Source organism: Rhizophagus irregularis, chromosome 24 (genome assembly GCF_026210795.1).
Source record: "Rhizophagus irregularis chromosome 24, complete sequence".
NCBI lineage: Eukaryota > Fungi > Glomeromycota > Glomeromycetes > Glomerales > Glomeraceae > Rhizophagus > Rhizophagus irregularis.
In genome coordinates this window covers 343,409-361,099 of record NC_089452.1, presented here as the reverse complement: position 1 = coordinate 361,099, position 17,691 = coordinate 343,409, and the positions used below count along the sequence as shown (strand labels likewise).

Sequence of the window (17,691 nt, the reverse complement as noted above, 5' to 3'; positions counted from 1 at the left end):
GTGACCTCAGAACTATGATGACGAGATACAATGCTATGATAAAGTACCACCGGATGATACTCTTGATTGGTCACATATTGATCAACCGGATATGATATATATATGACACAGAATATACAGACAATTTAATGGTTGGAATTTCAGAATTCTATTTTATTACTAATTTACTTTTTTTTTTTAGTTTTGCGTATTATAGTATGTTTTATTACATATCTGAATTAATTTTACTCTTTTTTTAGTTTTGCGTATTATATTATATTATATTTTATAGCATATATGAATTTATTTTACTCTATTTTTTAGTTTTGCGTATTATAATATATTTTATAGTATATCTGATTTATATCTGATTTATATAATAAATTTAGTTGATTTATATCCAATTAATAGTGTCGAATTTAGTAGTATTTGTTGATTTATATCCGATTTATATCTGATTTCTTATTCTGAATTATATCTGAGTGGCAACCACTCGGAACTCAAATGGAATATTGCCTTTTTAAAAAAATTGGTCAAAATTGAGTTATAAATCAGATTAAAATCAGATGATCAATTTCTATCTGATTTGGACTATTTTGACTAGTGTCTTATTCACGATCATTACATTTCTTAAGGTTAATAGTAAACGAATGAGAGATTTTGGGCGTGACTGGTAAGGGGATAATGGAATTTCTGCATGATTTAAATGGAAGTATCTTGGTATACCAGCCAGATCATTTACTAGAATATTCAGATACGTAAGTTATGCCGCCATTGCAAGATTCCCCTTTGATACCAAATTGATTTCCGGTTGGTCTACATAATGCACTAATATAACTTGCCTCATCCAATGTTTCTCTCCATAACTTAACCTCATCATCTGATTTTTTCGAGTTACTACAAACAATACGTGATGACTCGGTATACAATAGCTCAATAATTTTTTCATCTTGCTCCAATAAACCCATAATGTCAGGTTTTTTCCCATCCGCTCTTCTATTATTCTTAAATTTCTTCGAGCTTTACTTGCTATACTTTGACGTTCCGCTGTGCTTAGACAAATAGCACCATTCAGAAGATTGCTCAAACTTGTTTGAAGTAAAGGAATTATGACATCTGCAATGTATGTCCCTTTACTTTGCTCACTGCGGGATGTACTGGTCATAAATGCAGGATTACTCTATATTTCACTACTAATAAAAGAAAGCGTAATTAATAGTGATATTCCATCAATTTTTGAATAAACAAGCAACTTACATTATGCCTAGAATACGTTCCGTTATTATTACTAAATCCGTCTCACTTTCTTTCCATTTTTTATTGTGAAGTATGTTCTTCATAGACCTTGCATTCTTCGTATTATTGAAAACTTTCACAAAATTAATACACTTAGCGACAACTGAATCAGGTAGAGCACATTTCATTTTTTCTCAAGGTTCCATGAAGATGTTTTTTTGCCTACTTCCCAAGTTTTTCACAATGTCTGAATTATCACTTAAAACCATGCTTGCTTTAGGGTCTCGCCATATGAGATCTAAAGATTCTATACCCGCTAAACTTTGTTTAAGTGAACCATAAAGGTTTATGTCTGCTTTTGTTGTAGGATGCTAAACACAAAAGCTTGTTAGTTTTAAACATAAAAATCTTCAAATGACATAGTAGTTACCTCGAGTTTAGATTTTAACTTATTAAGATTTTCTTCTATTTCTTCCTGAGTATGGTCAAGAGGTAATTCTCTATCCATATTCAATGCTTTTAATGCTTTTAGCTCACAAACACTGATATATCCACTCTCCACCTACAGTAGATGTGATAAAAAAAGTATTGGTACATTATTCCCATTCCAAATTCATAAATTATAATTCCTGCCACACGTGTATTTTCAGGATTTTTTTTATAAAGGCATATCGTCATTATTTTGGCTGGACAGTTACGCACAGTAGAGAAGAGCAGAAACCCTCAACATCCTAAGACATTGATCTTCTGGGCCAGCACTCCCTGACCTTTAGCTATGACATACCAAAACTAAAGCTAACATCTATTATAGCGTCATTATTAAAGTAAGAAACAGAAATAAAAAATCTTATTTATGCCATACCTAACATAGCAAACATCTCTATTTTATCACAAATTTGCCGATCATTTGCCGATCATTTATTTGATCTTATCACATAATACAAATGTCGTGACAGATCAATTTTACACAATAATAAATATAATAAATGTTTAAAATTTACAAATAACTTCACAGAATTTTAATTTTAATTAAAAATTTATATAAAACATAAAAATTAATACAAATACTAATAATTATATTATAGTACTAATAATTTAACCATGTTTAGTATAATATTTCAAACAGATTATCTATATTACTTTCTATTATTTCTAAATTATTTTCAATATTCTCATCATTATTATCTTCACTTAAACTATTATCATCTTCATCTTCAACTAAAAGTTTTTCATTATCTTTAATGATGTAAATAATCTTTTTTATTAGAAATATATTAATAACAAATAATTGGCTAATTTCTCTATAAGCAAAAAACCTGCATTATGGGTCGAAACCTTGCATTATTTTTTTTACAGATTATATATAATAAAAGGAATGTTCATGCAAAATTTCAAGTTTCGGCTTTGCGTATTCGGCTTCGGCCTTCAATTTTTATCCCGAAACTTCAAATTATCACATATTAATAATTTTGCATATAAAAATTAAAAATTATATAAATTATTTAATCTAAAGTTATACAACAATAAAAGGTGGCATATTTTATTTTTTTCTTATTTAGGCATTTACTTTGCCTTGCACTTTTTCATAATTTAATCATTTTTTAATAAAATGAAACTTGTGATCGGCAAATGATCGTCAAAGTGATATAAAGCATGTTCGCTATGCTGCCATACCTGTGGTAATATTTCTAATACCTTAGTTTTTCAACCAAGATCTGTTAGCTTTGCTAACAATGAATTGACCGCCCGGTTGACTATTTCTTGTACATCATTATATGGAGGTAGAATATTATCCTCTATTGTTAAATAAACCACAGACGCCTTACAAAGAGTATCAAATGATTCTTGTAATAAAAAAGCTTCAACCTTGGCTACTAAATTCGACATAGTAAAAAATATTAATAAAAATGTACGATATAATGTGAAGCTTTCAATGACTTAAACATATTTTCCATACCACCCTTTTAAATGCTACCATTTCTCATATTCACATTTTCTTCATGTTGGGGAGATATAGAAGAAATATGCAAGGCAGTTTATGCCAAAATTTTGTGTTAGAGAATAAGGGCATATGAAATGTGCATTGAAGATCTCAACATTTACAATAGCGTTGGGAATATGCATATACATACTTTTTTTTATTTCACTTGCCCGACCGCTCAGTAATAAAGGCCTAGTAACATTATATAAATATACTTCAGTCAAAATCTAGTAGAAATAGCCTCTAGCATCAGAGAAAATAAACTCATAAATAAATGCTATTCAGATAGATAGGAAAAAATTCAAAATATTCTTGGGGGTTAATTTCCTATGTGTGAAAATTAATTGGTCGCACAAGTAGTCACACAGAGTTACAGATGATTTGTAGTGTATCACTATTGCATCATATACACTTTAACGAGAATTAGAAAACATGCTAATTTATGCTTTAGTGCCTTAATGGCTGTCGCAAGATATTATTGATTTTTTAAGTACTTTTCATAATAGTCAATAGTAGATAGCAATTCAAACAGAAACCTTTGTGAGAAATCAACACTCCCATATGCTATATTATTTAATCGTTATTCTAACTGATATTTCTTAACTTCTATCCATTTACTAGAAGAACAATAAACATACTCTTCATATGGTGAGGTTAATTTGACTGGATTAATTATTCCAATATATTTTGAGTAATGTTTTTTAAAATAAGCATAAAACTCTTTGCAAGTTATAACATATTCTTCTTGCGTTTCAGGATTTATTACCATTTGTCCTTTTCTAAGTATATCTAAAAATTTCTTTTTATCAGGAGTACCATCATTTCTCACCGCCTCCCAAACTCATTTTGCTGAAGATTCAGATCTCTTCTTGTAATTCCTATAAGCTCGCTGGATAACTGTCACATAGAAATTCTCAAACTAATAGTTATATTGTCTCGCAATCAAGAATCCCCAAGATCGCTTCATTGATCTTCCTGAACTTCTCAAAAAATACTTTATTAAAATAGTTATAGATTAGAGAATCTAACCCAGAATAGGTAGATCATGCATAACGATTTTTTTCATGTATATGAAGCATTTCATGCATAGCTCTTTTGGCCAATTATACTAGGTGATCATGCATGCAGATTATATAGCGCAAAAAAACATGAATAAGTTATGAATATAGTTGAGATATTATTTAGTCAAAAGTAAAATCTATAATTAAAATATTACTCGAAATCGGTCAGTCAAATCGGTTAAACAATCGTGATTTCTCTTCCATCCCTCAATCTTAATACAGTACCTTTTGGCTGATTAAGATGGTTTATAGGTGGTAGTAAATTATTTTGTTTTGCATACTGAAATGAGATAAATAGTTTGTTTGGAGGAGTCAACGAGTGTGTCTCATTCCTTATAGAATCCCAGTACTTAAGAGGGGGTTGTAATTTATTACAGTAAATACCTATCAGATCATTCTCCTTAAATTTATTAAAAGCTTGTTGCTTGACCCTTGCACGCCTAAGATCACTTAAAGGATCGGAACATTCTTGGTCCCAATGTTCTTGCATCATATCCTTAATTTCAATCAATTCAATGAATCTATGCCATCCATGGTGGTATGATTTGGTTGGCTTTATTTCATTAACTTGAAATAGTTTTCAGCAACGAAAGCAGATTGCCATATTGTTTTTATGGATTTTAGGATGATAATAAGAATGATATGATTCGTCAAATTTGCCTTCACCAAATCTTGCAAACAAGCAGAAACTATGGTATATGCTTTTTTTATTTCATGATAATAAATATTGGAGAGTAATTTTAACTCGTAATCCCCACTGCACTGGAGACTCTCACTTTCTCATTATTGATAATTTGTCATAGAATTTTTCATTATCAAGAAATTTTTCAACATCCACGCTACCATAGTAATTTGCGAGATATGTTCTATAATATTCCATATCATATCCAGGACGGTTACTGATGGGCTTAGGTAACCGCCATTCTTTTTTATCAATAATCATATTAATGTAAGAAGCGCTTTCCAAGGTAACAACTGTCATATTTGCAAAATATACTGATTTTATTGATTATAGTATTTTTAGTGAATTCTAGCAATTCTTTAACAACTTATACTAGATAATATCATCATTCAAATTTATACAGATTTACTGGTTAGTGATTTATAACAGTTTGTAACAACTATATTATAATAAAATATCGGATTCATTTTTATTCGATTACAAGCATATCGGGATTTATAAGGGATATTTACATACATATGCACGGCGCCTGGCTAAATCGGTTTGTGGCATGACGTATATCATATCACATGTATCGCCCTAGATCCCTGTGCGAAGCGCCTACGGCCCAGTTCCACGACAGTTCCTCGATAGTTCCAGGAAAGTTCCAGAGTTTCTATAAATCACGAGATGATCGACCAATCAGATTTCACCGCTCTTGATCTATTGACATGATAGCTAAGCCACCGTTATTATTTGATTATTGATCGATTAATTTGCCTCGCAATGATCCTAACACATCACTCGATATTTTTTATATAATAGTCCTAGAGAATCTTCTCACTATGTAGTCAACTATGGAGTTCTCTAATACCCAGCTTCGCATCCTCATTGATGAACGAAAAAATAGAAATGTGGAGTATCACACTACTACAAATAAAAAGAAGTATCTCTTTTGGAACGAGATTGCGGAAAAAATAAATGATCAAGAAAATACTAATTACTTCACTGGTGACGCCTGCCATAAAAAATTCTTAGGTCTTACGAAAGCTTTTTACGTAAGTAGTGTCCTGCTTAGTTAGCTTTGCTAACCCTGACCGGTCAATAATGCTTATTATTATTTTAGACAGCGGAAAAATATAAAGAAGGTACTGGAACGAAAAGAAGTTTAGTTGGCGAAGAAATTTACGAAGAGTTCTCAACGATGTTCTGGTTAAAACCAGGTATGTTTCTGTAGAAAATAAGTTGGTGATTATCTCTGCCAAGTGCCTTGCGAAGCGCCTTGCAACGCGCCTTAACGGCAATGGCTAACGGCAAATTAACACGATTCTATCTATCACCATTCGCTAGAACTTCCATTCGAGCAAGTGCGTAATGAAAATGTTAGGTCAAGTAGTGCGAATTCTCCTGAGGCATCATCCTCTTCAATCTCACCTAAACGGCCCAAAGGGAAATCAAGTTCTGAGCAACAACCATTGGAAAAAGCTGTCAAGGAGTCACCTACCATTGGCGCCTCTGGCAAATCATCATCACTCGCAACATCATCAAATCCTGCCGAAACACCTAATATTTCCAGACCCGTAACCCCAACAATTCCTTCTTTTTCGCAAAATGCGAACGTGATCAATGTCACTTTTAATTATGGCGGTGCATCAGAAGATGATTAGAGTTTTTTTCATTAATTTAGTATAGTAAATTTAGAATTTTATTGTTTTATCATGTGGTATTGGACGCAGTAGAAAAAACAAATGTTATATAATAAAAGTCTTGGGGATTGTGCTACATTTGCAGATTTGCAGTAATACAAATGAATTATTTACTATGTAATGGGCTATTGAGTAGTCTGTTTTGAAATTTCTTCTAGCAAGTTCCAGTTGTTATAATTTCACGATCACGAGTGGAGTATTCAGAAAGTATAAAAACCCCCTCCTTTCGCTCATCATAACATTTTCCCATAAATTACTTCTCAAAAAATAATACTAATGGAATCAGAAAGATCCAATAATACCTCTCCACGTGTTCCATTGACCGATGAAGAAGAATTTGACCCTCAATATGAAAGTACAATCAATAGAAGTATCCATTATTACAAGATTCAACCCACTGCACCTACCAATTCTCAAGGGGAATCCGCTCAAGGGGGATCCGAAACATGTTCTTTGTGTAATGAACCCGATCCATTATTCGAACCTAATGGAGCTAACCTGGAACCAGTCGTGAGATTGTCTTGTCATCATAGCTTCCATCTTAGATGTATTATTATTTCCTTAAAAAAAGATACATGTCCTCGTTGTCAACTATTTATTTATCTTGGCGAGGATGATGATGCAAGGTTAAATCCTCAAGAAGAAGAAGATAGGGTTAAAAAATTTTTTAAAGAGTTATCCAACAAACCACAAGACTTTAATCCGTTGCCGGTGACGAATGTGGAAACGGTGAACCCTACAACTCCAGATATGGTGTTCGTCGAATTACACAATAAAATACTTGATGGTGAGAAGATTCTTAAAGAAAAAACACTTGAAGTATCCCGCGTGGAATATGAAATCCTTGACTCACACTATCCTCTCGGGGAAGCATTGGAGAAGAAATTGGCTGAATTAAAATCTATTCATCCTACTCAAACCGCGAAAATCTTGCTTAATGTAGAAATTAAGCGACAATTTCCCTCTGACATGACCCGTAATGTCTTTAACAAGAAAAAACGCTCAGCTAAAAATATTTACAATTACCTTCTTGCCAGCGTTTGTTGCGCCAATGCCAAGATCTTTTACTGCGGGATATTCTGAACCATAGATTCTAGTAACATATAAACCAATTTTTTGGGCAAGCATTTTACTGATACTATTATACCTGGATTTAGGATCAATTAATGCCTTAACAGTTATTTTGTCAATAACAAATGTACAGTCCACTATTAATCTTTTGCGAATTTCTCGAAACACCTCATCTTTCCATATATCATTTATAGTACAAGATTTTTTAAGATCCTGTATCGACATATTTTTTAGAATAAATGGTATTAGTTCTGGCGTAAGCAAATTAACTGTATGCATTTTATATGATTCGGAGATTTTTTCAATCGAAAATAAGGCTAGTAATCCACAATCTGTGGCCCAGCAAATTCTTCCGAGATACTGATCACCACTGAGATTATCCGGAAAGTTGTTCTAGTGTTTCAAGCCTTTCTATCAACTCATCCAAAGGAAGATTCATCCCCCATAATTTGACTTCTTGAAATTCCGCAAAATAATTTTTTCCTCATCACATCCGGAAAGCTTTCTAAGCCTTTCTAATTTTTGATAAAATACCCTTACGGCCTTACCGATTCATTACCTTGTTTCAGCTCCCCCACTTTGTATTTCTGTATTTCGGTAGAAAGTGTTGAATCTCTAACTAAATATTTGACTATCTCTTTAAAGGTTTTTTAAACCCAAACTCTTCTGCGCGCGCTTTTTATTATCGGATGATAATCCACTGATGAATTTTACTTTAACGTCTACATCATCCAAATCTTTACCAGTGAGCATAGCATAAAGTTTTACGTACTCGAAATATTTACTAATAAAGCTATTGCCCTGCGTCATTCTCAGCCTCAAGCTTGTCGTTCTTAGCTTCAAGTTCAGTGATACGCTGTTTCAATAATTCAAGCTCGGATGACATGATCTATATATAACTAATACAATGTATATAAGCATTCAAAATAAAAAAATGTGTTTTTTGACCGGGGAACCCCGGCTGAAATTTGCTCAAGACAAGAATCTAATAAAGGTAAAACATTTCTTTATTAAATATCGGGAAGTGGATATTGAATCAATTATGAGTAATTTTTTGGATGCACATTGCACGCTAGACTAATTTAGATAGAATAGAGGACGTAGCCCAGGATACATATTATTTTTTAATAAATATTGATATTGAAGAGTATTTTTTTTTCATGATATAATTAGTATCTGCAAAGTACATTATACAAGACCAATGATTGATGCATTGTTTTTGTAAAGATATGCGGTCTTAATTTGAATCTCTGATTTTTTGACATTCTTCGTAAGGAGCTTCATCAAGTCTTGCTTCATTATGGTCACCAAATACGTGGAAACAGGTATGGTTATTATAACCACTATCACCACCTCGATTTGTACGAATATGATTATTACCAGGTTTAAAACTAACTACCATATCAGCCCAGTATGTTGTAGTATCATCTAACGTGCGATAAGTAAGAATCCCATTTCTTAAATCTGCACCCTCTTTATCCATACCATCGAAGGTCGCACAATTGGAACAATAATAATAATGATGTTTCTCATTGGGTACACTTTGAGGTATATAAGTTATGAAATTGTGTTGAGCATCTTCCTGCCAAACACAACATTCCGCTGTACATAAATAAAATAAATTAAAATCAAAAGGAATATACATAATATATATAATATCAAATCACTCATGGAATTTAGCTCAATAAAATCAGATATAATTACCATTACTTTGACCACCCCAATTCCTAAGTAGAACCTCATATGCTATATATATTATTAAATAAATTAAATCACTGTATTTGGAAACTAATAAATATTTTAGAGCTTTTTACCTTTAGTGGCTGGCATCAAAGCTATGATATTCATTAAGCTACAGATGGTTGCAATGATAATATAAGTGAAAGAAATAGGACGTCGCATAGTAAGTTTAATGTGTTTAAAAATTAATTTTAATATTTTTTAATAAGCACTTTTCTTTCTTATTTATATAAGAAATTTGAAATAATCACGTTGTTAGATTGAATGAGGAAAAAATGGATTGTGAATACAAGCTAAAGCCGAAGAAGAAAGATGAGCAATCATTTCAGGGGAATTAAGTTTCTGAAAGTATTTTTTTTTATCCATTGATAGACGTAATTCAGAATCATACGAAATTAAAAATTTTGGTTATTCAAGATAATCAATAGGAAATTTCCTAAACTTTATCAAGTTTGGCTTAAAGTACGGTCTTTTTTAACCATATCGATATGACAGCATTCATTTTAAAGAATGACAATCCGATATCGGACCGGATGTTTCATTGAATATGTTCAATTATCTTTTTTTTTCTATTTTATTTACTAACCAAGAAAGAGGTTCTTAAATTAAAACACACCCTACACCGAACCACATGTATGCTGATTACTAAAATGCTAGTTGATTTTCTTGGTAAAATGATTTTCCATTATCACTATGAATTTTTTCCTATACATGTCAGATAAGCATGGGGGGACATTCCTAATTGCCGATTATTAAATTATGATATTAATAGTGTTTGTATCCGGATATAGCAAATCCGGTTGTATTAATGGATATCCGGTAAGAAGTGGGTATCCGGATAAAGGTTTTTTTGAGTTGACGTTATCCGGATACAATTTTAGTCTAAACGGATCCTCCGGATATATCGTTTATGTTAGCAGATCAATACATTTTAAGAAATATTAAATGCCAATCTGCACAGTAGTAATAATTGTCTCAATGTCCAATATTTCACTACATGAATCACCAAGTAATAAAAATACTAAAACGCGTTAAACCACTTTTTATCTTGCTTATCGTCATTTGTAATACTCCATTTTCCAGTATGACACAGCGCAAAAGCGATATTACTTCTTTTTTGACTTCTCCCTCTCCAAATGCGGCATCTACTCCCTCAGAATGACTGTTCTCAGACGCGGGAAATCTTTTAACTGTTAAGAGAACATGAATGAAACCTGAGTTATTTAGTCGTGTTATGTTCTTAAAACGGAATAGTCCCCATTTTGCTAATATTCACCCAGCTCAACAATTAACTACTACTCCTATTGATGTTTAAACTATACCTTATATAAATTACACGAATAAATTCATGCTTTTGAGATAAATTTTATTTTTTTTATATTTACTTTTTTTTTTTAATCGCAGCGCATTTGCAGTTTTATTAGAATAGATATAATAAGAATTCTAAATACAAAGTATGTATCAAATAAAGGAAACTATTCTAATATCATTAAACTACAAACCACTCGTCATACATATAGTACCCCACGTGTGCACTGTCGAGTGATCATTTGACTCCGTAGGTAAACGTCATTTATAACGCGTCATCTTAGCCTTAAGGCCCTATCTTCAACGTCAGGTGATCACAGGACCCACTTTTTTTATATTTACAAATTATTATACAATATTAATGATATATGTATAAATACAATAAATTATATTAAGTTCACAGATTTTATCTGGGTATAAACTCGCTAATGACCCGTTAGACATCCATGAAGATCACGGATTAATCCGGATGGATATCCAGATTTGTAAAAAATATTTTATCAGATAACCAGATTTGAAAATTCTTAACGGAGACGGATTTATTTATCCGGATGATATCTGGATACAAACACTAGATATTAAGCATTGGTCTTATGTAAAGATGTTAGCTGTAACTGTAATATTAAGACACAGTGTCGTATGTAATAGGTTGCAACCTATCTACATTAAAAAGCAAAAGTTGTAATGCTGTAATTAAGTTGTAATGCCATAATTAGATCGTAATACTGGTAATTAGGTCTTAATGCCGTAACTAATCCGTAATGACATAATTCCGAAATTAAATATGTAATTTCAGCCAGAATTATGCACTTAATTTTAGCAGAAATTAACAAATATCCTAAAAAAGAAAGTGATGTTACACAAAATTCCAGTGTCGTTCACACTAAAAGGGCACGGCTAAAGCGGGCAGGGCTGCAGTGGCTCAAAAAATTTTGTACCAGATTCTCCTGACAGCACATAGCGGGAAAATATTTACCCACAGTGGCCCAGCTCGCCGTCACAACAGCTGTCCGGCAAGTGCATGGCAGGGGCGGTCCTTCATAACAGCGAGGCCTACGCCAGCACTCGCCACACCCATGGGGCGGACCTCCCAAGCTCAGCTACAGCTCAACGTTCGTGCCGGCTGGACGCCACAGGTAAATATTTAATTTACCGCACGTGCCACATCGGGGGAATCTGGAAAATTTTTTGAGCCACATTAGCTTCGCTTTAGCCGTGCCCCACTAAAATCAATTTTTGTGGAATGGCTATCGCCAAAAAAAAAAAGTTCTGCATTCCATTTTGGCTAAATTATGATTTTCGGCTGAAATTACATGTTTAAGTGAAATTACGTTAATTTTGGCCAGAATTATATTTCGGATTTTGGATTTCAGATTTTAGGAAATATGTGACCGTGTAATTTCAATTTTAAGGGGTAAATAATATCAAAATAATAATAATAATAATTTTTTTTTTTGTAAAAAGTTTATATGTAAATTATGCATAAAATCATCTAATTATTAAAGATATTATGCTAATTTAATATAAATTTTTTGAAAAAAACTTAATATTTCCCCTAACCACCCACCCCTAGGGATTTTGGTTCATTATATAATTTTTTTCTTTACACAAACGCGTATACAAAATACAAAAAAAAATGTGACGCGTCTTATGTACCTTTAAAATTAAAATTACACGACATATAAACTATTGTAATTTTACTTTTGTAATTCATTACTTTTATTTTAAATTTTTATACTATTAAAAATTACGACATTACAGCTTAATTATAGCATTGCAATGAGATCCCCTATTCCCTCTGTCATCAATTTACAGAGTTGCCACATCGAATAGGCATTCTTATGATCAAACAAACAAATAATCAAACAAACAAACAAACAAACAAACAATTAAACAAACAAACAAGCAAATAATCAATGACATAATTAATAAATAACATAATTAACAAACAACATACAACAACATATAACGACAATATACATGCCACCCAAATTATTTTGAACTGCCGTAATTATAAATAAAATCCCAAATTCAATTATGGCATCCCAAATTATTTTGGCACTTTACATAGTAAATTATATATAAACCGAATGAATTATGGCATCCCAAATTATAATTATGGCATCCCAAAATAATTTGGGCAGCATGTATAAACGACAATATATAACAATAACATTCTTGGTTTACAACATAAATGGCGTTAGTAATATAAAACATCAAGCGACATAAAATTAAATTTAACTTCTCTAAATGTTCCCCAATTTTTATCCACTTTACCTTTAATTTCAAACTTCGATAGCTCTTGCTACGAATTATTACTTTTCAAAAGTGTATATTTAATTCATCTTAAAATTTTCATTTTATTCAATTAAAATTAATTAAGCAAACATTAATTAAAGTTTAGGGCGAACCAGGATCCCGAGCAATACTGAAATAGGTAACAAGAAATAACGCGTAGAATAGGCTAAAATAATCATGAAAATCTTTCCTTTTTTAGATAAATTTTGATAACGTTGGTAAGAAATATATTACTTTATTTAGTAACTGACTGACATTATCATAATTCCGGCCCTGAAAAAATACGTAGAGCTAATAGTAAAATTTTGCCAATTTCCTATGACCTATTTATATATTGTTCGGGGTTCTGGCGAACCTATTACCTTTAATTAATATTATACTTTATTAACAAATAATTAAATTTAACTTATATTTTTTATTGAGTTATTCCAAACTAACTGTGGAATTCGCTTTGAATTCCACTCTCTATTCAAACAAATTTTTATAATACTTTTTATTCTAATATGTGCTATCTATATACTATCTTTTATGTTCTTTTTACATATTATCTTTGAACTATCTTTCTAATATGCTATCTATATTTTAAATACGCTATCTTTTAATATGCTATCTTTTAATATGCTATTTTAATATGCTATCTTTAATATGCTATTTTTTAATATGTTTCTATATTATCTTTTATGTTCCGTCTTTTTAATACACTATCTTTCAATATATTTCTATTTTTAATATACACTGGTAAAAAAATGATTTATCCTACACATATCTTACACATATTGGGTACTCAAAATGTAGAAAATCATACACAAATAATACACATATCATACACATATCGGGTACTAATATATATATCATACATATATCAGGTACCTGATAGGTATACTATATATATAAAGTACGATATGTGTATGATATGTGTATTATTTGTGTATGATTTTCTACATTTTGAGTACCCGATATGTGTAAGATATGTGTAGGATATGTGTAGGATAGACCATTTTTTTACCAGTGTATGTTGCATGTTATCTTTTATGTTCAATCTTTTAATATACTTTCTTCTAATATGTTTCTATCTTTAATATATTATATTCCATCTTTTGTGGCTTATATCTTTCTGTATCATCTTTTATATTATCTTTTCATATTATCTTTTATATTATTTTTTATAATATGTTTTATAATATTGTTTTTATGTATTTTCATTATGCGTGTTCCTTTAATCTGCTATCCCTCCATTTTATATGATTTATTTTTTGTGGCTTATAATTATTCTTTCTAATTGTTCTTATTGTTGAACTCAATAAACCGGTTGCTAAGCCGCAATTGATCGACTCCCTACTCAATCTATTGGTTCCTTGTTGATCATTCAATAAATATTACATCATGTAGATCATTACTCTTCCTAAATGTTTATCCTTTTCGGCTAATCATTTATCCATTTACGCTGATTCAAGATTTGTTCGTTCGTACTTAATACTTAACGTTCACATTTGTCCATTTGGTATATTATTTGTTCATGCTAGGTATTCAACCGCTCACAGCGACCTAATTACAACATTACGACTTAATTACAGCATTACGGCCTAATTACAGTATTACGAAAAGTGTCATAACTGTAATGCTGTATGCTGTAATATTACAGCATCGGCTAATCAATTATGGCTAATATCTTTAGTCTTATGCCTGGCAATCTCAAAATTGCAAGACCCTCAGCCTTTCATATGCTTTTGTCGATACTATTTACTTATAGGAAAGGTCCTGTGTTGCATGTAGACTTCCTTTCATATTTTTCTCACATTTGTTCAGGAAAAAAAAATAGAGGACTGGTTAGCGAATATATATGCGAAATTAATATGCAAAAATGTTGCACAGACCTATTATGTAATCAGCCTATTTTTGTCACACAATCCATAGCTTAGCAAAAAATCTTCTGAGCTGAAGATCACTACTCCGGACTGATGAGTCATATTTTGAACTCAAAATTGAATATATGCTAGCCAGAGATAAACACAATCATAACAAGTGATACCAATCATAAATTGGTTCAAAGCGAAATACTTGAAAATTAACTATATGAAGTGGTTTTGTATAAGAAGATGGATATATTAGCTATTCAGAAGCGTATAGCCGAAAGAAAACGTGGTTTGAGGTCTCACGTAGACTCATCTATTAATGAAAATGCAAACCAAACAAGATTGAATCAAAACAAGAAAGTAGTAGCATATGCTTACTTTGATAATACAAGTAATCTATTGTTAGATTTGGTGGAGAAAATTATATCAATAGAGGAGGAACTTGAGACTGGTGGCAACCCAATCCTTAATATATTACATCAAAATAGAGAAGATCTTATCGAAAGATCAACAGGAGAATTTACACTTAGAAAAAAATACCATTTGCTTTTATATCTGGAAGCGGATATAAGCATGATTCAAGCTTATCTTGATATTGTCAGTTATACTAATGAAGAAATGATAAAAGAAGATGCTGAGAAAGATATGAGAGCATATATTTAAAAGTTTAGACGTTCCAAGTTTGGTAATACAGAAATTTATCAATAGGGGTAAAACGTTTTATTTTACTAGAGAGGGATTCTGTTATTTCTGAAGGTCTCTCCTCAACAATAGCATGAAGTTTTCGTAAAAAATTCAGCTAGTATAAACCAATGCCCATGTCTAGAACAGGTTAGTTAATTTATATTTTTTTGTCCTTTGCACAGTAATCATTTGGAAGAGATTGTTCAGAATATAAGTTTTTTCTTTTCAATTCGATACGTTTTCACAGAATAGGTGCACCGCATCTGTATCACAATCAGAAAACATATAAAGCGGGATAGAGAGATTTATCTATTGCTAAAAAATGTAAAATCTGTTCTAATAGTTCTGGTAAATAAAAGATACTTGATTGCGCCATAAATAATATATGCTGTACACTAGTCGAAATAAGAAATTTCGGACATATGACTTTCGGCTAAGTTTCAGAATAAATTTCAGTCAAAATTCGTCTGAATTTAATTTCAGCTTAATTTCGACTCACGTGATTTCCGAAGTTCTTTTCCGAAGTTCTTCTGAAGTTCTTCCAATGCTCTGATTTTCTGAAGTTCCGATTATTATATAAAACTCGGTTTCCAAAATTTATTATGAACAAGTGACACTTATGTAAAACTCAAAAAAAAAGAATTTATGTAAAATCCAATAAAAAGCAACAACTTCTGTCAAATTTCGACTAACAAAAATGAAGATTTATTATTATTATTTTTAACGAATATTAAATTTTCTATTAACAGAATTTACGGCCAAATATTCTCTCGCATTTTTCCTATCCAAAATTTTATATTTTATTGGCACAAAACTACTGATAATATTATGCACTGGAATTATGCAATCTCGACCTTCAGGGTAAAATTCAGTATCCCAAAGTTTGACATTGCAAATTTCATCGTCTTCAATACTGAAATAATAATAAGAATTCGCTAGTTGATACCATCGAATGAATGCCAAATTATGTTCCAATTCTCCATCCGGTAAGTCAATCTTGTGGGAAAAAAAGAATTGAACTTATCTGGGATAACAATTGACACTACCGTCTTGTGTTATAAATTTGGCTAAAACATACGAGTTCTTTACATGTCGAGCTGACATATTTAACCCAAATGTCTCTGAACCGATTCTACATCTACTGAACTGTTTCATTTTGACAGAAATGATCCTTAAATTCTCGTGGCCTTCTCTGAATGGCTTTTGAAACTCAAGTGTTTTATAAGTCACCAAATAGTATTCGACCAGTAAATCAAGCATTGAATTTGACATCACTACATTTTCAGAAGCAGGACCCAACATTTCATCTGGAAACGACTCGTTTCCAGTGACTATTAATTGTTGAATATTCTGCAAATTCAACCAAAATCGTTCCATTTCATCAGCTGAAAATTCGTCAGCCTCTGCCAAGGATCCAACAAAAGCTCAGTTATTGAGAAGCTTTAGTCCCTTTACATTTTTTCCAGAATTTATAATACTATCAATGTGGATATCAGCCATTATTCGTTGCATAATTTCTGGTTCTATTTTCCTATGGCTGTTCGATAAGGCGCCTAAAATTTAAATTACGATTATGCATAAATTAAGAATAAGAATATTAAACCTAAATAAATAGTTATAGTTTACCTAATACACCGTTCATGCGTTCGAAGGAGAAATACCAGAATGCGTATAAAGGTCCAAAATCATACGTACATTCACTCAAATGAAGTGAAAGATGGAGATTAGGAGTAATTTTATCTCGTCCATAATGTTCCTCAATCAACTTCACAATTTCAATCAATCTCTCATGCGATTCTCTCACAACATCAAGTTCTAAAATTCGACTTACGAAAGCAATACAAACTCTCACAAAATGATGGAGAATTTTCTGATCATGTACTGAAAGGTGACACTATAGCGATACTGTAGCGTAAATTGTGAAAAAGATTCGCCATTGATCTGCTGTAAAATTTGAAAATTCTTCTCCGCAATGGATTTTCCCAGGGATTCGTCTCAAATCGGATGGAATCTGAAACTCATCCATTTTTTTTTAAATTTTTATAAACGATTGTTAGTTCAAAATTCCTTCATCAACCCAAATTCTTTTCACTATCCATTTCGCGATGCCTAG

At 31.6% G+C, this 17,691-nt stretch overlaps 6 protein-coding genes across 6 annotated transcripts; 3 read left to right on the top strand and 3 right to left on the bottom strand.

Annotated features, from left to right (window-relative positions):
* Nucleotides 1-713: 713 nt before the first annotated feature.
* Nucleotides 714-1,723, bottom strand: OCT59_015803 (uncharacterized protein; the record flags this gene model as incomplete). The annotated part of the gene is made up of 4 exons (XM_066132055.1): nt 714-975; nt 1,237-1,378; nt 1,442-1,586; nt 1,646-1,723. The coding sequence occupies 4 exons, from the start codon at nt 1,721-1,723 to the stop codon at nt 714-716; spliced, it is 627 nt and encodes a 208-aa protein (XP_066003085.1).
* A 2,712-nt stretch (nt 1,724-4,435) lies between these two features.
* OCT59_015802 (uncharacterized protein) lies at nt 4,436-5,239 on the bottom strand (the record flags this gene model as incomplete). Its single annotated transcript, XM_066132054.1, has 2 exons — nt 4,436-4,778; nt 5,034-5,239. The coding sequence occupies 2 exons, from the start codon at nt 5,237-5,239 to the stop codon at nt 4,436-4,438; spliced, it is 549 nt and encodes a 182-aa protein (XP_066003084.1).
* A 448-nt stretch (nt 5,240-5,687) lies between these two features.
* On the top strand, nt 5,688-6,724 carry OCT59_015801 (uncharacterized protein). The gene is made up of 3 exons (XM_025315929.2): nt 5,688-5,976; nt 6,045-6,141; nt 6,269-6,724. Exons 1-3 carry the CDS (start codon nt 5,776-5,778, stop codon nt 6,583-6,585), a joined length of 615 nt encoding a protein of 204 aa, XP_025181699.2. The 5' UTR covers nt 5,688-5,775; the 3' UTR covers nt 6,586-6,724.
* A 176-nt stretch (nt 6,725-6,900) lies between these two features.
* OCT59_015800 (uncharacterized protein) lies at nt 6,901-7,714 on the top strand (the record flags this gene model as incomplete). The annotated part of the gene is made up of 2 exons (XM_066132053.1): nt 6,901-7,600; nt 7,662-7,714. The coding sequence occupies 2 exons, from the start codon at nt 6,901-6,903 to the stop codon at nt 7,712-7,714; spliced, it is 753 nt and encodes a 250-aa protein (XP_066003083.1).
* Nucleotides 7,715-8,682: 968 nt separating this feature from the next.
* OCT59_015799 (uncharacterized protein) lies at nt 8,683-9,597 on the bottom strand (the record flags this gene model as incomplete). The annotated part of the gene is made up of 3 exons (XM_066132052.1): nt 8,683-9,297; nt 9,400-9,441; nt 9,510-9,597. 3 exons carry the CDS (start codon nt 9,595-9,597, stop codon nt 8,933-8,935), a joined length of 495 nt encoding a protein of 164 aa, XP_066003082.1. The 3' UTR covers nt 8,683-8,932.
* A 5,540-nt stretch (nt 9,598-15,137) lies between these two features.
* OCT59_015798 (uncharacterized protein) lies at nt 15,138-15,557 on the top strand (the record flags this gene model as incomplete). Its single annotated transcript, XM_025310508.1, has 1 exon — nt 15,138-15,557. The coding sequence occupies one exon, from the start codon at nt 15,138-15,140 to the stop codon at nt 15,555-15,557; it is 420 nt and encodes a 139-aa protein (XP_025181695.1).
* Nucleotides 15,558-17,691: the final 2,134 nt, after the last annotated feature.